Source organism: Protopterus annectens, chromosome 13.part0, assembly GCF_019279795.1.
Source record: "Protopterus annectens isolate FY-2018-M chromosome 13.part0, PAN1.0, whole genome shotgun sequence".
NCBI classification, from domain to species: Eukaryota; Metazoa; Chordata; order Ceratodontiformes; family Protopteridae; genus Protopterus; species Protopterus annectens.
In genome coordinates, this window is record NC_056747.1 from 936,803,497 (window position 1) to 936,823,915 (window position 20,419).

The following is a 20,419-nucleotide window of genomic DNA, read 5'->3' on the forward strand; positions in this document are numbered from 1 at the left end:
GTCTGCAGCGAATAAGAGAAAGGAAGCTGGCCAACTTCATCCCATGGGGACCTGCTAGTATTCAAGTAGCCTTATCCAGGAAATCTCCTTATCTGCCTTCAGCTCACCGAGTTAGTGGACTTATGATGGCCAATCATACAAATATCTCATCGGTAAGCATTGCTGCTACTTCGTATGACCTTTCTCTTAATGGATCAGTACAAAACAAAATTAAAATTGTGTATTTTGCCTTTCATTGCTTGAAGTCCTCCTAGTAAGCTACTTTGAGTATGTGAACAAAAGAGAGGGGGCAAAACCTTGTCAAATTGCATTTTTGTTTGTTTTTAGTGTGGAGGTTGAGATAATTGTGCAAAATAATTTGATTTTTATGTTCACTAGTTCTTGTTGTTTGACTTGTGTGTCACTTAGCCCTTAATACCAGTCCCTGGGGTTAACAGAGGTTCTCTCTGCATATGTTAATTGTATGGGTTGGTCAGTTAGTGTAATGGAGAGAAACTCCAAAGATACTGTATAACCATAACAAGAAAGAGCTCTTTAGCAGCTCATTATTTCACTGAATCGAATGTTGTGCTGTCAGACCTGACTGCATTGGTGTTCTTTCGAGCAAAGGCATTCCTCTACATGCAGTCACACCTTCAGATACCACTGGGTGCACGAGCACACGCACATGACTTGTGATTCCCTACTTAACCCTGCTAGTGAAACCACCAAGGCTGACAAAGTGCTGTCTCTTTCAAACACACTGCTGTCAGCATCATTCATGCCCCTGCTAACATACACGATCACACCCCCACAGCTTCAGTGGACTTACCTACACTGTGAGTATGTATGTAGGAATGAATGGGTGAGTGCTGTCTTTTGACAACATTCACTTTTTCCTCCTAGAATAAAATTTTACTCAGCAAGGTAAATCGGGAGTTGCAGACATTTCTGGGGGAGACCACAGTCTTATTTTGATGAGGCAACCTTCTGTGATAAGGTTTCCCCATTGCACTAATCTTTTCTGAAGCCCATAGAGTTTCCCCCCTTAATCTTGATTTATTATTATAGTTAAAGGTATTAAGATAAAAAAAAAAAAGTGAAATGTACAGTGCGGAATGTACAGCAGGTTTAGCTTATTTTGCCCTGATGACAAATTAATTCATGGCAGTGAAAATGCCCAGTCCATTGACGGAACATGGCTTTAATGGCTTTATGTACCTTGTTACCACATAAAAAATACTGTAATAAAGTTACAGGCATTAAAGATTGGATAGGATCCTGTAGGGCATGGCGAAACGGTAAGTTCACAGAGAGGTTCACATAGGATTGTGAAACCAATTGTTATCAAAAGGAAGAATAACCCTTTTAATAGTGTACTTTCTATTGTTCCCAGTCCTCATAAGAAGAGAAGAAAATTCTGAACGTAGCCTTTGGCTTCCTGACCTGTTTTTTTTTTTTTTTTTGTTAAAGCATGGTAATGGCCATATTGTTTTAATGAGATTTCAGAGGTATTAAAGATATCCTCATAAACTGAAGCGTCCTACAATATATAACCAGTCAGTTTCCTACATACTAGCAGCAGAATGAGATTTAACATTTAGAGATAGAATGGGTGGCCCAGTGGCACAGTGGATAGTATTGTCTCATGGCAGGAGGTTCGCTGGTTCGATTCTCTGCTCAGATGCCTTCTGTACGGAGTCTGCTTGTCCTCCTTGTGTTTGCATGGGTCTCCTCCTGGTGCTCCAGTTTCCTCCCACATTCCAAAGACAATGCAGTAGGTGGATTGGACACTCTAAATTGGCCATTGGTGTATGTGGGCATGCATTAGGGAGAGCAGCCGCATTAGGCTAGCCACCTGGCAGTGTAAACTTTGGCTCTAGATTGTCACTGAAGTGACTCCACAACCCCATGTGTAAAAAATGGGAAAAGGGGTTATAGATCTATGGATTTAGAGGTAAGAACAAAAGGCAGTGCTGTTCAGACAAATTTGGACTGCATTTAGTGATGTATAGTTTCAGTTTTAGTGATTTGAGAAAGGAAATATTTTGTTCATTTTTTGTTGTATTGGGTTTTTGAAATAGAAATATTGAACTATTTGTGTTCTATGTATTTTGCATTTTGAATTTATATTGTGTGTGTTTGTGTATAGTGAGTGCAGAATTATCAACTTGGTGCTAAATCAAAAATCAGTTAGCCTTCTTGAAGGCCAATAGGATGTAAGCTTGACATCTGAACCTAAGAATTGTCTGGTTTAGAACCCGGCTTCTGTTGTAGATTCCCTGAGCCCACTGAATTTGTCTGCTGCAGTGTTGGATGTCACTGAGGCTGAAACACCTTGTACCACTCCATGCTTTTAGCTTACAATTGATCCCAAGTCATGTCTTGGATACCTGTATGATTTGTGCCTCAGTTATTCCATCGTGAAGGTGCATGTGGTATCTATTTCTATAGTTAGCAAACTTGAGGAGGGCAGAATTATGGCCAAGAGACAGCTGGTAAACTCCTGGTGACTCTTGTTTAAAGGAGTCACATCCTGTCATCATTTGAAGAACCACTCCCATCAGCGAGACAGTAAGTTTTGTGATTAGCAGGCTTGCAGCTCCATCATTTCTTTACATTGTCAAACCCGAGAGAGAGAGATTTATGTAGTCTGAATCATCATTTCAGGTGCTATCTAAAATGGGTGCATAAGGTTAGAAAAACTGTCAACTTCTGTTGTCTCCTTCACTCCAGGGCTTCTAGTTTCCAAACACATGTTCAGAGAAGATTGCCACTGATTAATGATATGGTCAAACCCCACTGAAGTTAGAGGACTGACCAGCTTGAGTTGGTAGCTTGCTTCTAAAATGTGTCTGCTGCAGACATTTTTGTCATGTCCAGAGGCTTTCATTGAATAGCTTCCCCACGCATTACTGTCTTGTCCAGAACTCTGGAAGTTGAGCCTCCTTTGGAAAGTCAGAACTGCAAAGTTGAGCCTCCTTTGGAAAGTCAGAACTGCAGAGTTTAACCTTCTGAACTTTTTTCAACCATTTAGCTTTTTCTTTTCCAGTGATTCACTGCTTTGGTATTCATCCCAACCAAGAAACATCAAGGAGGGTCTTGTATGTTACATAGGTTGGATGTTCTTCGTGTTTCACTGTTGCAGTCATGACATTAGGGTAATCTGCTGGCAGGTTGCCCTCAGTCGGCCTGATTAACAAAGTCTTGGGTCCTGCGCCAGTTGTTGTCCCTTCTTCCATGATGTCAGGGGTATAAAACATGCAGCCAACATCATTACCTCAGTCTTTCTTGCCATGCGGTGCCTGAAGCAGAAGCAGTTCGCAAGTGCCGGTCGACCCACTCCTGAAATTTTCGTTTTCGAGTTTCAGAACTGAAGTCTTCAACTTAAAGCTAAATACCCCATTGGGGAAACTTTCTTGCTCCTTACCGATGTCAATAAAAGTTAATAATTGCATTACTTGTGGAAAGCAAATACCTCCTAAAGATTTTCATCTGTACTGTATTCCTTGCCTAGGCCCTGACCACGACATACCTTCATTGCCTAGACCCTGACCACGACATACCTTGCTGTCGGTTTTGTGCTTTATTTAATCCGCGCACTATCCGTCGTCGGTACATTCTTGCCTCTAAATATTTCGGTTCTCTGTTTAACCAGAAATGACGTCAGTTAGCCATCCAACTACCAGAATTTAAAAAAAAAACGCAAAGATAGACAGGCCGTTGAGGTCCAAAACTGTCAACGACACTTCTCCTAAGCCAGTCGCCGGTACTCAGTGAGGCGCTTTCGCAGCCCCTGATATCCACTACTTATGACTCGCAGGCCTCTACTGAGAAATATTCGGAGTCCGGTATGCCGCGAGATACTTCAACTATGGAACCCGCGGATGTCTACCGTGGATGGGTCCGGAGCTGCTGTGCAGGCACAGGCTTCTGAGGGTGTATTCAGGCCTACAGACTTGCATATCAAACCAACTCCACCTTCAATACTAAGGCCTAAATCTCAATCAGTATCGAAAAAAAACGACGCCCAGGCCACATGTTCAGGCCCCTATGTCTAAAAAACAAATGATCAAAATGGCTGAAGATCTAATTGCTCTAATTAGGGGTAGTCAACCCCCCCTTCTAAGAGGCCTAGGCCTGAGCTTGACTATGAATCTTCTGATCAGGACTCTGTTTCTTCTGACTCTTCTAATGACCTGGATTTGTCCATCCCTACTTATGAGGATTCTGATGCAGAGGATTCCATTCCCTTTGCTTCCCCCACCTGAGGATTTCTCTTTTGGTTAAACTTTACATACCTTAAGGGAACATTTCCACTAGGAAAGTCAGGAGTTCTCGGATTCTAAAAAAGAGGCTTAGGGATTTTCTTCGTTTACCTCAGCATAAGCCTTTGGCTATATATACCTCCTGTACTAGACATTGTTGATTTGTTTTCGGAATCCAGTATGGCCCCTGATTCCCTGCCTCCAGCTCCTTGTAAACCTGACATACTACAGGGTTCCTGAGTCCTACAAGTTCCTTTTCAAAAATCCTGTTGCAGATCTTGAAACCATTTCTCAAGGGCCTAAGGGCATTAATGCTTCTACTGCTAAAAATCCTACCCCTTCTGATAGAGACTCCAGGGCGCTGGATAGATGGGGTAAAAAGGTTTATACTTCTGCAACCTTGGCTATCAGGGCTTTAAACTGCCAATTTCATGCTTAAACAGAAAATGATGTTGATTTCTGACTGTGTGGAAAATAAAGATTTACAGGATTTATTGCATTCTGCTGAACAAGTTGGAAAATATACTTTGCAATGTGGTTTTGATTCTTTAGAGGCCTCTTGCAGGGCTGCTGTTATTGGGTCTGTGCTTAGAAGGCATGCTTGGCTTAAGGAACAATCTCTGCCTGATCATGTTAAAGCAAAATTGTTGGATGCTCATTTAAATCAGGACCGCCTGTTTGACAATAAGGCTGAAGAAGTTTTAAAAAAGATGGAAGATAAAGCTAAATCTATGCAAACTGTAAAAGATTTTTTTACAAGTGCAACCTCGAAAATTTAGTAGGCACTGGCCTACTAAGAATTGGTCCTTTCCAGCTCCTTCCAGATCCTCTCAAACCAAATCCAGACACACCAAAAGCACCAGGTTTCAGTCCAGGGGACTCTCAGACCTAAGCAATGGGAGGCCTCCACTTCTAAATCTGGAAATTACAAGACACCCCCCTATGGTAAACAGTCTCAATGACTTTCCTTTAAAATTACTAAGCACTTGCCTTTTAGCCACCCCTTTGGGGGGAAAGATTGCTTTTCATGCAAAAAAAATAGAAACTCATAACCCAGGACAAATGAGTTTTAAATGTAGTGTTCCAGGGATCCAGATTTCATTTCCACATGTTGCCAACACTAAACGGGTGGCCAGACCTGCCCTCAAATCGGTGGGCAGAGGCTCAGAAACAAGTACTTTCCGTCTTAAACATGGGCGCTATTCAACCGGTACCAGAAGAGGAAAAACGACACTGTTTCTATTCCAGGCTTTTCCTGGTACCCAGAAAAGACAAATCATGGCATCCAATTCTGGACCTGTCTACTCTAAACTCCTTTCTGGACATTCCAAAATTCAAGATGCTGACTCTTCACCAGTTACTTCCTATGCTAGGCAAAGATGCCTGGTTGGCAACTCTAGATTTAAAAGAAGCTTATCCCAATCAGGGAATCTTGCAGAGGATACCTACTCTTCAAAAAAGGCTACTTACATTATCAGTTCTCTGCACTGCCCTTTGGCTTGTCTACTGCACCCAAGGATATTCATAAAGTGCCTGGCTCCAGTAATTGCATTTTGCAGGCAATGAAATATTCAGATATATCCATACCTGGACGATTGTCTAATTCGGACAGAAAACCAGGCCATACTTCTAAATCGTCTGCCGTTTGTAAAAAGGATTCTAAATTGTCTAAGGTACACCATAAATTAAAAGAAATCACAACTGGTACCCTCTCAACAGATTACATTCCTGGGTGCAAGCTTAAATACAACTGCCCAGATGGCTCTCCTCATGCCAAAAAAGCAAATTCATTTGTTAACTTACTTCAAACAAGTGGCCACAAAAACCCTGCTTATCTGCAAGACAAATACTGCAAGCCTTGGGGCTCATGGCCTCCTGCATTCTTCTAATTCCATATGCAAGACTGCATATGAGGAAACTTCAGTGGTACTTAGTCTATGGAGTCAACATTGTCACAGCCTGGAAACAATGATTCCTATCATACCTGTCTACACCTGGAGTTCCTATGGTGGGCAGAGGCCTGCCATCAAAACAAGGGACTGCCATTCACGCTACCCCCTGCCGCCCAAACCCTAACTACAGATGCATCAGACTATGCATGGGGTGGGGGGCTCACCTGGCAGGGAAGTGCATTCAGGACAAATGGAACCCAAATTAAATGCACCTACATATCAATCAAAAAGAAATGTTAGCTGTACAGAGTGCTCTGACAGCCTTCAAGGACTACATTCTTTCAGGACAACTAATGGTAAAGATGGACAACACTACGGTTATGTGGTACATAAACAAGCAGGGGGGTTACACATTCCTACCCCCTCTGCAGACTAGCCATGGCATTGTGGAACATGCCTTGAGCTACCAAGTGCACCTACAAGCTCAATTCCTGCCAGGAAAATTAAATACACTGGCAGACAGACTAAGCAGGAATCTCATGGACCCACACGAGTGAAGACTGGAACCACGGATTTTCAACATGTTGACAAGCATATGGGGGAGCCCAGACATAGATCTATTTGCCTCCCCTCGGAACTACCAGTTGGAGAAATTTTGCACAAGGACTCCCCACAAAAAAGCCTGGAAAGTGGATGTTCTAGCCTTCAGCTGGAAAAACCTATCAGTCTACGCCTTTCCCCCTCTGCCTCTACTCTGCAAAGTTCTGTTAAAAGTCAAACAGGACAAACCAAGAATGATTTTGATTGCTCCAGACTGGCCACACCAACACTGGTACCCGCTCCTGCACAGTGTGCCACAAATATCTCCATGGCACCTTCTCAGACTCCTTTCTTGCTGTCTCAGCAGGACCAGATTCTGCACCCTCAGCTCCCAGCATTGAACCTTGCAGCTTGGCCAGTCACTTAAATTCACCCTTAGCATCCCTCAGCAAACCTGTGATGGATGTCATTTTGGAGGCGAGAACACCTAGTACTAGAAATCTTATGCTGACAAATGGAAAAGATTCTGTGCGTGGAACCATTCTCAAGGAATGAGCACAGCTGCGCCCAATTTACCTCAGATTTTACAATACTTAACAGATGCTTCACAAGGGTCTGTCTTTTTCCTCTACTAAAATCTACACCTCGACCATTTGAGCTCATTATAACACAGAACCTCCCATCTTCTCTCATCCTCTGCTCAAGCAGTACCTCAGAGGGGCCAAAAACTTGAGACCACCCAGGAGAGCTCCAACCCCTGCCTGGGACCTTAACTTTGTATTGGAGAAACTCACTCTACCTCCTTTCGAGCCAGCTGCTACTGCAGACTTTAAAATTTCTTTCTTGGAAAACAGCTTTCCTTCTAGCAATCACTTCAGCTAGAAGGATATCCGAGTTACAGGCCCTTATGGCAGTGGAGCCTTTCATAATCTTTCACGCGGACAGGGTGTCACTCAGGACCAATCCATCCTTCATGCACAAGGTGGTATCCAGTGTGGCTCTTAATCAGTCCATTCATTTGCCAACTTTCTTTCCCAGTCCATAGAACAAAGGGGAACGGATTCTGCATTCATTGGATGTGCACAGACAACTTAGATTCTACTTGGACAGGACTAAAACTTGAAGAAAATCTGAACAACTGCTGGTAGCATTTGCTGCAGGGGCAGAGCGAAAGGATATTTCAAAACAAACCATTTCTGAATGGATAAGCCATTGCATTCATTTCTGCTATAAGCACCATGGAAAACCCATCCCCTCAGGGGATCAGATCTCATTCCACCAGGGCTGCATCTACTTCTGCAGCCTTTCTCCGAGGTGTTCCTACCAGGGATATTCTAGAAGCTGCTACCTGGAGTTCAGTTCATACTTTCACCAAGCATTATCATTTAACAATTTTCTCTAAATCCAGAGCTGGCTTTGCCACTGCTGCCTTGCAGGGCCTTATAGCTGGTCCTAATGCTGTATAAATCCATCCTCCCAACCATAGCTTTGGGAATCTGCCCAAATGTAATGACTGCAACAGTGAAACATGAAGAACATCGTACAGTTGTGTACACTTACCATAAATGTAGATGTTCAAGTGTATTCACTGTTGCAGTCCTGGTTACCCTCCCTCCAGCCCCCTGTTTTTCTCTGACTATACCTTTACTTTCTGTTACTATGCTTAAAAGCCTTTTTGGTGTATTTGCTTTTGGTTGGAGGTATAATTTTTTGTTTTAAATTTTATTTGCTCCCCATTCGGGGGGCACCTGACATCTGGGGCAAGAAAAACTGAGGTAATGACGTCGGCTGCATGTTTTATACCCCTGACGACCTGACATCATGGGAGAAGGGACAGCAACTGATGCAGGACCTAAGACTTTGTTAATCAGGCTGACTGAGGGCAACCTGCCAACAGATTACCCTAATGTAATGACTGATACAGTGAATACACTCGAACATCTACATTTATGGTAAGTGTACACAACTGTACTTTCTTACAGTATTTGTTGTTCTACAAAGTGGACCCTCACTGATGGGTCAGGTCTACTGTCTGCCTCCATTTCCTTGTTTATGGGTGTCTCCTTAATCTCCTATGAGACGAGCAGGTAGATACTGTTATATTCCTTGTTAAGTGTCCTTGCCAATCTGTATTTCTCAATTTACAGAAGGGCATTTACTGATGGCTAAGGGACAAACTGATAGTTGCCTATCATGGGTGCTGTTATATTTGGAGTGCAGTGTCATGTGTTTTTAATTGGTGTTTGTGTGTCCAAGCATTAGAAAGCTGATGTTTTTCAGGTTAGGACTGGAGGAAATGATGAACCCAACTGAGGGCATGCAAGGAATATTCTCTGCAGATCAGCTGATATGACAGCACTATATCTGTTTATGTTGAGTATTCTCAAATAACTGCTTGCTCAGGATATACTCAGTTCCAGGTGGTTTAACAGTTACTTAAATGGCATTTTTAGTTTCGAAAGTACTGTTAAAAACCGAGAGAAGTGTTGTCCATGTGATTTTTATAACATTCCTTAAATCTCACCATCACTAGTTATTTCTGCTAATGCTGTGTGTAAAGTAGGATTAGTTTCATCTTTGTGGGAGTTTATTCACTGTGACAAGATGCCTCATTATAATCCCGATTTTAGTAATTTCTAAAATGTCAGTGGTCCCCAGTGACATTTTGCATAAGTTAAGTCTTATGCATGTTAAATATTTGGCAAACTAGAATCCGTTTTACTTGGCAGTGGAACTTTATTTTTCACCAGTCTCTGCATCCCTGTACATTCTCGTATGGTTGTTTAATAATACATATTTAGTCTGTTTCTGTAAGCAAATATAGCAGTATTTAACTTTCAGTTGGAATTAAATATTCTTTGTATGGCAAAGTGGGATTATACTGTTGATGCCTTTCTGTTGAAACTTTTCTTTAGGAACCCATTTTACCTTTGGATCTGAATTTCGTAATTGAAAATTGTCACTTCCCCAGCCCATACCGGCAGTAACTTGTGATCTAAAGTAGTTAACAAGGATGGCAGTTTCTTATTGCTGTTACTACACCTTAGTGTTTCGAAGGTGTAGGCTCTTAAATTCAGAATAATCCTTCATTGTATAAGTTTGAGTAGATATATTCTGGAAGTAAGCATTCTGTTGCTGACTTCAATATTTTGAGTCAAAGGCTGAGATTAGCTCATTGTTTAAATGTCTACACATAGGTTAGCTACATATGACCAGGACATTTCATAAAGTTTCAGAATTATTTCCTTTGCAAATGGAAGAGAGACCTGAGATGTACCAACAGGTCTTGATTATTTGGAAAATTATATGAATTATAAGCAAGTTGAAGCTTTTTCAGCAACAGTGAAAGTTTACTTTAGCTGCACTTTGCATCCTTTGGATTTCTCCAGAGTGTTAGATATGGGGTATTTGCCTTTTTTAATGAGATAGCTGCAGTGATTAGCATGTTGTGTGCTGATCAGAAGTTCCAAGAAGTTCAGTTGTAGTGTAGACCTAGTGGAGTTTAGACCACAGTTAGTCTTTGTTTATGTATTAAGTCGCCTCCTGGCATTTTTTTTATTTGTTAACTGGGATACAGCATAGAGCTTGGAAGCACTGTCCAAGTGTCTTGCTCAGCATCACACAGTAGGCAAATGAAGGCTGAGGAAACAACTGTGGACTACATGAAGTAGCTTATTAACAACTCTTATCCTTAATTTGTTGAGCTGACAGTCTGAAATTTGAAATGGTGTCAGTTAGCAAAGTATAGGCCAGAACTAATGGGATATACTTATCAAGAGTTTGTGCTTGGAACTGCCAACTATAATTTGGAGTAAAAGTATGGCTCTGCTACTATGTCCTGAACATGTCATACTGAGTAGAAATCTGACTGAAAACTAGAAGCTCTGGCTTTAAAAATTTGATTTCTGTCCTATTGCAAGTGGCTCACTTGCAGTGTCTTTACAGCTTGTGTCACATTTTTTTTGTGTTGCTGAGGTGGATACCTTAAAAGGTTGACCAGGAGAAATGCAGAATAGCAGCTCTTAGAGAGAACTTCGGTACCTGTCCGTACAGAAGACTTTTGTCATTGTTTGGGCATTTATGATTTACAAGACCACAAGGTGCTGTGCAGACTATAAATGCAAATGTGACCAAAACTGTATTTGGGGAGCTGCATGATTCTGTAATAAGAGAGAAAAATCATTTGTGGATTAAGAAATGATGGAGGAGTTTTCTATTTAAAAAACACCCAGTCTTTTCAAAAATGTAGATGTCTGCAGAGAGAAAAATCATTTGTGGATTAAGAAATGATGGAGGCGTTATCTATTTAAAAAAGACCCAGTCTTTTCAAAAATGTAGATGTCTGCAGAGAAAGTGAAATTAATGGTGTACATTTAAGTAGATCAATACAATTTGTGTAAGATACAACATTAGTCTGTAAAAAAAAAAAAAAAAAAAAAAGAGAAGTAAAGGTAGGATGTAGTATAAAAGTCATGAAATATAAAATAATAAGGTATTGCCTTAGTAAACATGACCACTAAAAAAATGCTACATTGTTGTAATTGACACGCTGTAAATGTGACGATAAGCTTGGCAGATGTCTATCTTTGATCAGTTATGTAGAATTTGTGCTTGGAACAAAGCATTCCTCTAAAAAGTGTAAATGGAAGAAACAAACAAAATCAATGATGTCCTTCAAGGATGCATCTGCAGTCCTAACAAATGGGTTGTCCTGTCGTCAGGCAGCCCTTCGGTCGGCCGGATTCCAAAGTCTGGGTCTGGCCTCGGCTGGTATCGCACTTCACCCGACGTCATCTCTGCTGGTCTTCGGGTATAAAGGCATCAGCTGACGCCATTTTCCTCAGTCTTTCTTGCCGCTGGCCCAAGCAGAAGCTGTTCGCAAGTGCCGGTCGGTCAGATCCAGAGATTACTACTACCGAATACTACAAGACTTCTAAAAGCTAAGTACCTCGATGTGGACTCTTTCTTGCCTCAGCCGATGTCAGAAAAAGTAAATAACTGTTTAACTTGTCGGAAACAAATACCTCATAAAGATTTCCACTCTTACTGCTTACCTTGTTTAGGCCCAGACCACGACGTAGCAGCCTGTTTAGCCTGTGCTTCCTTCAACCGACGAACGCTTAGGCGTCGGTCGGAGTTTGCTGAACAGTTTTTCGGCTCAGATTTTGCATACATTATGCCATCGGATCCTCCGACTTCTCAAATTGTTAAAAAACGCAAAGAAAAAGACCGACACTCGCGGTCCGCGGTTTCGGCTGAAACCACGGTTAAGCAAACCGCGAGTGTCTCGGTTTCGGCCGAAACCGAGCAAACGGGTTAATCTTCAGCCGAATCCATGACTACTACCAAGGCTCCTGCTACCCTAATTGAATCGGCCTCTGAAGTTTTTCCTACTAATGTGGTTCCTCCAGAATTATCGGACACCATCCCTTTGGATGTCTCTACCCCAGCACGTGGTGCTGCTAGGCCTCCTGCAGCCATGTCTATTAAGGCCTTTGCCAGGGCTAAAGCAGCCAAAACTGCTAAATCAGTGCCTGTTAAGCCCCCCTCACACAGGCCCAGTTCCAGTTCTCAAATGCTTACACTGGCAGAGGATCTCATCTCTTTAATAAGGGGATCCCAATCTCACCCAGACAGGGCCTCTCAGCCTCCAGAAAAGAGACCTAGAGCAGAGCCCCCAGAGCCAGTGTCCTCAGATGATTGTTCTGATGATTCAGACATTACAGACCATCCAGAGGCTCCTATTTCTACTTATGAAGATTCCGATGCTGAAGAATCTATTCCATCTGCCTCTCCACCAGAGGAATTTTCCTTTGGGGAAACCTTACATGCCATGAGAGAGCAATTCCAATGGCAGGGACAAGATTTCTCAGATTCAAGAAAAAGGCTTAGGACCTTTCTACACTTACCGCAACATAGGCCCTTAGCTATACCTCCAGTTCTGCCTGTTGTGGATGATGCATTTAATGATGTTTGCACTGCTCCTGATACTTTTTACCTCCAGCCCCTGCCAAACCCGATAGGTTTTACAGGGTACCGGACACTCATCACCACCTATACAAGGCCCCACTTGCAGATCCTGAGACTATCTCCCAGGGCCTAAGGCAGTAGCTTCGACCTCAGCAAAAAACCCTCTCCCTTCTGAAAGGGAATCCAGGTCCTTAGAGAGATGGGGTAAAAAGGTTTACACCTCTGCTACTCTCTCAGCTAGAGCTTTGAACTGTCAGTTTCATATGATCCAATACCAAGAGTTTATGCTTGATCAGTTAACTAAGAAACTGTCCTCTGATGACTCCTTAGATAAGAAATATGTTTTAGAAATGGTGAATAACATTCAGCAGGTTAGTAACCATTCTTTAAAATGTGGCTATGATGCACTGGAGGCTTCATTTAGATCAGCCATGACTGGCACAGTTATAAGAAGGCATGCATGGTTGAAAGAACAGGTCTTGCCGGATCATGTTAAAGCAAAGCTGTTAGATGCTCCTATGGATAGGGCCAGTCTATTTGGTTCTCCTGCCCAGCAAGTAATGAAGAAAATGGAAGAGAAGGCAAAATCTGTACAAACAGTTAAAGATTTCTTACAGGTTCAGCCCCCAAGGTTTAGCAGGAACTGGCCTTCCAAAAATTGGTCCTTTCCAGACTCCTCTAAATCTCAGAGAGGCAGAAATAGACGTTCCAGAGGCAGAAATCAATCCAGAGGAGGTGCCTACAGAGGACGCCAGTGGCAAGGAAATAACCAGCGAGGCACAGACACAACCACTGCCACTGCAACAGGACAATCGCAGTGACTTGGCTCTGACACCGCCTACCAGGGAACAAATAGCAGCACCCTTAGGCGGAAAGTTAGCCTTATTTTCAAAAAATTGGCACTACATCACAAAAGACAAGTGGATTTTGCAGACTATCGACCAAGGCTACAGGTTTCATTTCCACACCTTACCAGTAAAAAGAGGAATGCCAAACCTACCTCCAAATCAGAAAACAGAAGCTCTAAAACAGATAGCTCAATTAACAAAGATGAGAGCTGTGGAAAGAGTACCACCAACAGAACAGGGCAAAGGATTCTACTCCAGACTCTTCCTAGTACCAAGAAAAGAGAAAAGTTGGAGACCTATTCTCACCTGTCCGCTTTAAACACATTCATCATTGTTCCAAAATTCAAAATGCTGACCCTACAGCAACTTCTTCCCATGCTGGACAAGGAGTGTTGGCTAGTAACTCTAGATCTCAAGGAGGCATACCTGCACGTCCCCATACGACCAAATTGCAGAAGATACCTCAGATTTCTTGCAGGATCAGAGCATTATCAATTCTCAGCATTGCCCTTTGGCTTATCTACTGCGCCCAGAGTATTCACAAAATGCCTGGCATCAGTAATCGCTCATTGCAGGCTACAGGGAATCCAAATTTATCCATACCTGGACGACTGCCTGATACAAGCGGACAACAAAAGCAAGCTGACAAAAGACTTACAAAGAGTCATTTGCTTACTACAAGCCCTGGAATACACAGTCAATTTAAAAAAGTCAAGACTAATACCATCCCAAACAAAAACATTCTTGGGTGCAGAATTGGACACAGTAAAACAGATGGCATTCCTAACTGCAGAAAACAAGAACAACTCCCTCTTTACTTCTTGGCATTAACAAAGCAGAACAAACTAACAGCAAGGAAAGTACTGCAGGTCTTGGGCTTCATGGCATCATGCATAATCCTGGTCCCCCATGCCAGACTGCATATGAGAAAACTACAGTGGTACCTAAAGAATTTATGGTCTCAACACAGGCACAGCTTAGAAACCGAAATACCACTAATCCCATGCCTGAAACAAGAGTTCCTATGGTGGTCTCAAGCATGCCAGTCAAACCCAGGCTTGCCCTTCCACAACTTTCAAGCAAGCCAAACCATCACAACGGACGCCTCAGACCTAGGTTGGGGGGCCCACATGCTGGACAAATGCATACAAGGATTATGGACCCCAGATCAACTGCACCTGCACGTAAATCAAAAAGAAATGCTGGCAGTAAAACTAGCAATCCAGAATTTCAGACCATTCCTCAAAGAAGGCCATTTGATGATAAGGACAGACAACACCACAGTCATGTGGTACATCAGCAAACAGGGAGGCACTCATTCATGCCCCCTATGCCGAATGACTCTGGACCTATGGAATATGGCTCTGAGCTACAACATTCAGTTACAGGCAATATTTGTACCGGGAAAAGAAAACATCCTAGCAGACATGTTAAGCAGAACTACCTCGGATGCTCACGAATGGATGCTACACCCGGACATCTTCAAGGCCATCACACAGAAAGGGGAATGCCACAAATAGACCTATTCGCATCCCCACTCAATCACCAGCTCAAGAAATTCTGCACAAGGACATACCACCCACTTGCATGGAAGGTGGACTCTCTATCCTTCAGTTGGAAAGGCCTGACAGCATATGCATTTCCACCTCTTCCTTTGATGCACAAGGTACTACTGAAAATCAAAGAGGAGCGCCCAAGGATAATTCTGATAGCTCCAAATTGGCCAAGACAACACTGGTATCCATTGCTGAGGAGCATGTCTCGGGGGAGAACGTGGACACTACCCCTGATGCCTTTGATGTTAACTCAGAACGACTACATCATGCATCCAAATCTAAAAACTCTGCAACTAACTGCCTGGAACATTACATAACAGCAACTAACCCAGATTTATCCCAAAGGGTTAAAGACATTATCCTGGAGGCCCGCAGACCTTCTACAAGAAGGAACTATGCAGGGAAATGGAAAAGGTTTGTCATTTGGAGCACTGAAAGAGGAAAAGATGTGTCAAAGATAGATATTGCCAACATCCTGGAGTATTTGGCAGAGCTTCTCCATACAGGCCTGTCCTATTCCTCCATCAAGATACATGCATCAGCTATTTCTGCAGAATACAGCTTGATCCCCTGTCTTCTCACATCCTCTACTCAGGCAGTTCCTCAGAGGAATCAAGAATGTAAAACCTCCTAGGAAACCACCATTACCAGCATGGGACTTGAAATTTGTGCTAGAAAATTGACACTCCTCCATTCGAACCAGCAGCAACAGCAGATCTTCAACACCTATCCTGGAAAACTGCTTTCCTACTGGCAATTACTTCAGCAAGAAGGGTTTCAGAACTACAGGCCTTAATGGCAGTACAACCCTTCCTAATCTTCCATCAAGATAGAGTATCCATGAGAACTAATCCTACATTTATGCCTAAGGTGGTATCCAGAGTGTCTCTAAACCAGGCAATCCACCTACCTACCTTCTTTCCCAATCCACAGAACAGGGGGGAAAGACTGCTGCATACCTTGGATGTACATAGACAGTTGCGCTACTACCTGGACAGAGCCAAGGGCAATAGAAAAACTGACCAGCTTCTAGTAGCCTATGCAACAGGAAGGGAAGGAAAAGCAATTTCCAAACAGACAATCTCCAAGTGGATAGGAAATTGCATAAGATTCTGTTACTCCTACCATGGAAAGCCAATTCCACAGAACATAAGACCTCACTCTACAAGGGCTACAGCCACTACCACAGCTTTCTTACGAGGAGTGGCTACCAAGGACATTATTGAGGTGGCTACTTGGACCTCCGTGCATACATTTGCCAAGCATTATAACTTACCTCTATACTCTAGATCCCGAGCAGGGTTTGCCACTGCTGTATTGCAAGGGATCCTAACTACACCATAATTCTTCTTCCTCCTCCCCTAGTTTGGCTATGGTATTCTACCCATTTGTTAGGACTGCAGATGCATACTTGAAGGACATAGTACAGTTTTGTACCTACCATAAATGTAGATGTCCGAACAGGATAGCATCTGCAGTCAGGATTACCCACCCTCCTTCCCTCTGTGGTATTCCTAGGGTATTTACCCTCCTAATAGCTAGCTGGGGGATCTCTTATGGTGTATTTGTTTGTATATATGTACATACATGCTTATTTTTTGTGTTTGCCTACCTTTTTTTTGGAAACATTGGCATTTACCCAAAATTTAGTTTTCCAAGAGGGCAACTGGCATCTGGGGCAAGAAACACTGAGGAAAATGGCGCCGGCTGATGCCTTTATACCCAAGACCAGCAGAGATGACGCCGGGTGAAGTGCGACACCAGCCGAGGTCAGACCCAGACTTTGGAATCCGGCCGACCGAAGGGCTGCCTGACGACAGGACAACCCATTTGTTAGGACTGCAGATGCTATCCTGTTCGGACATCTACATTTATGGTAGGTACAAAACTGTACTTTCCTGTTGCTAAAAAGAAGTACAAACATGGTCTATTTGTTATGTTGGCAGTGTGAAATACGGAAATACATCTGAAGCACTGAGCAATGCAAGGCAAATTTGGCAATATGCTGAAAAAGGATAAAATGTTGAATTTATTTTGGGTACATATTCTTTTAGAGGTTACAGTAAATGTTGAATTTATTTTGGGTACATATTCTTTTAGAGGTTACAGTAAATGTTTTGGGTCTTTTTGGAACTCGTTTGTACATCTGACATTCTGGCCACTGGGTATCACTGTTAATTCAGAAATTGTTGACGTGTTGCTGCAAAAAAAAAAGTACAGGTGATTTTTTTTCAAATAATGTTACTAAAAGTAGTAAGTTTTCATAATGTGTCAGGCTGTGTAGCTTGTGAGAGGCTAGGAATTCTTTAAAAAATTTGCCATGTGAAAACAGCATGTGCTTAGGCTGTTCATAGAATAAGAGACTGTTAATATACTGTTAAACCTTAATAATTAAGTTGTTTACAACTTTATTTGTTCAGAGGTTTAATAAGCTTTCCAAGAGAATGTAACATACAAATAAAACTTGAATGTGGAGTTCATGATACAAGTTTCTAAAAAGTGCCTCTAGCACTCAGAAGTAAAGGTGAACAGGAACCAGAGAGAATTGAAGCCTAGGTGATGTTAAGAAGTAGTTAGTGCCAAGGAAATGGGTAAATCCTATGGTCAGTGTTATAAAGAACAACAAGATTCACATTTATATTGACACACTATCTGAATGCACTAACTGAGAGAGCAAGATTTACCCATTCCTAACAGTTGAAGAGATCTCAACAATCTCAAAATCCTCATTTTTTCTTAAAACTAGATGCACTCCATGTTTCTAGCAGGTATGTTTAGAACAGTGTGTGTGTTGTGACTTTAAGAAACATTTCAGAGTGAGGGCACGTGCATATAAATAGTGCCATTTTGAGGGAACAGCCAGTGTTAACATGTATAAGTGCAGTAGTCAGTCTGTTTATAAGTTCATTTAAATTACTAAGCCTCAATCCTGATGTTTGTATGTAATAAAGCTGCTTGAATCGAATCCACAAATGTTTGAGTGTTTTATCCTGATCAGACGAGCGACATGGTGTCAGAATGGGATCAGAAGTGAAACTTCTTCAAGCCATGAGGTGCGGAGTTAACTGTGGATGTACATTGAGCAGATTGGGTGATCCAGTGCTGAAACTATTAAAAAAGGCCAGAAATGAATTGTGGGCAATTAAAACTTGCATAAATTATTTACTTTGTAAAGAAAATGATACGAAGCATTTGCAAATCACAAAATGCATTATTAATCCAACAAAAAGCACAAAACACATTATTGATTAAAAGAATTGTTTGAAACCACGATATTTGATAAAATAATTCGAAATACTTAGTGCATTCACAATTACTTCTGATTTCCATAACGAGCATGTTAAAAGTAAAATGAGCACAAGAAAAGTATAACGAGCATGATAGAAGTCAGACAAGCATAAATAAGTATAATAAAACGAGCATTAGAAAAGTATAACGAGCATGATAGAAGTCAGACGAGCATAAATGAGTATAATAAAAGTAAAACGAGCAGAAGAAAAGTATAACTAGCATGATAGAAGTCAGGCAAGCATAAATGAGTATAATAAAAGGGCAAAATGAGCATGAAAAGCAAAGCAACTGCATTTTTTAGTAAACGACTGTGATATGAGCTACTATTTCACATTGACTAAAGCTATTCAGAGTATAATTAGAGTTGTTTGAAGTATCTGAGTGTGCAAAGTATTTGCACTGTGTACTTTATTACAGTACAATTATTTCAGAGTTTACTGTGTGCAAAGTGCAGTCGGAATACAGTCATTTCAAGAAGTTTCTTGTGCTGTGTACTGTTCATTTGCAAAGTGCAGTAATTTCGAAGAGTCTCTTACACTGATAAGAGTGGTTTTGCAAAGTACTGTGATTTCAAAGTGTTCTTGTGCTACAGAGACATTTTACAAAGTGCAGTTATTTCAGAGAGTCTATTGTGCTGTTGAGCATAATTACAAGTTTCTGACGTAAATTTCTGACATATGTGTATGTATGTTCGTACATAATTCCAAGGATGTTCTTCATGTTTCACTGTTGCAGTCATTACATTTGGGTAATCTGCTTGCAGTTTGCCCTCATTCGGCCTGATTAACAAATTCTTGGGTCCTGCATCGGTTGCTGTCCCTTCTTCCATGACGTCAGGGGTATAAAACATGCAGCCGATGCCATTACATCAGTCTTTCTTGCCATGCGGTGCCCAAAGCAGAAGCAGTTCGCAAGTGCCGGTCGGCAGACTCCTGAAATTGTCGTTTTTGAGTTTCAGAACCGAAGACTTCAACTAAAGCTAAGTACCCATTGGAGAAACGTTTTCTTGCTCCTTACCGATGTCAGTAAAAGTTAATAATTGCATTACTTGTGGAAAGCAAATACCTCATAAAGATTTTCATTTGTACTGTATTCCTTGCCTAGGCCCTGACCACGACGTACCTTGCTGTCGGTTTTGTGCTTTATTTAATCAGCGCACTATCCATCGTCTGTATATTTTTGCCTCTAAATATTTCGGTTCTCCGTTTAATTATCCAGAAATGTCAGTTAGCCATCCGACTACAGGATTCTGAAAAAATGTAAAGATAAAGACAGAGACAGGCCGCCGAGGTCCAAAACTGCCGACAACGCTTCTCCTAAGCTAGTCGCCAGTTTGCCGATACTCACTGAGGCGCTTTCGCAGCCCCTGATACCCGCTACTTCTGGTTCACAGGCCTCTACTGAGACCCATTCAGAGTCCGGTATGCCACGAGATACTTCAACTATGGAACCCGCTGATGTCTCTACCTTGGATGGGTCCGGAGCCGCTGTGCAGGCACCGGCTTCTGAGGGTGTATTCAAGTCTACAGACTTGCATATTAAATCGATGCCTCCTTCATTACTAAGGCCTAAATCTCGATCCATGTCTAAAAAACGACGCCCAGGCCACATACTCAGGCCTCTATACCTGAAAAACAAATGATAAAAATGGCTGAAGATCTAATAATCGGGGGTAGTCAAACCCCCCCCCACCCCAAGAGGCCTAGGGCTGAGCTTGATTATGAATCTTCTGTTCAGGGTTCTGTTTCTTCTGACTCTTCTGATGACCTGGATTTGTCTTTACCTACTTATGAGGATTCTGATGCAGAGGATTCTATTCCCTCTGCTTCCCCTCCTGAGGATTTTTCTTTTGGGGAAACCTTGCATACTTTAAGGGAGCATTTTCATTGGGAAAGCCAAGAGTTTTCTGACTCAAAAAAGAGGCTTAGGGATTTCCTCCTTCTTCCTCAGCATAGGCCTTTGGCTATTCCTCCTGTACTAGACACCTTTGGCTATTCTTCCTGTACTAGACATTTTTGATGATGTTTTCTCGGAATCTAGTTTGGCCCCTGATTCCCTGCCTCCTGCTCCTAGTA

The 20,419-nt window shown here is 42.1% G+C and overlaps 1 protein-coding gene across 1 annotated transcript in view; it reads left to right on the plus strand.

Moving 5' to 3' along the window:
- Positions 1-20,419, plus strand: part of TUBG1 (tubulin gamma 1) — a gene marked incomplete in the record, with an annotated part of 407,143 nt that overhangs the window by 279,668 nt on the left and 107,056 nt on the right. The window contains 1 exon segment of the mRNA XM_044054706.1: positions 1-152. This exon segment is cut by the window's left edge and continues 10 nt beyond it. Coding sequence (XP_043910641.1) covers positions 1-152 — 152 coding nt within the window.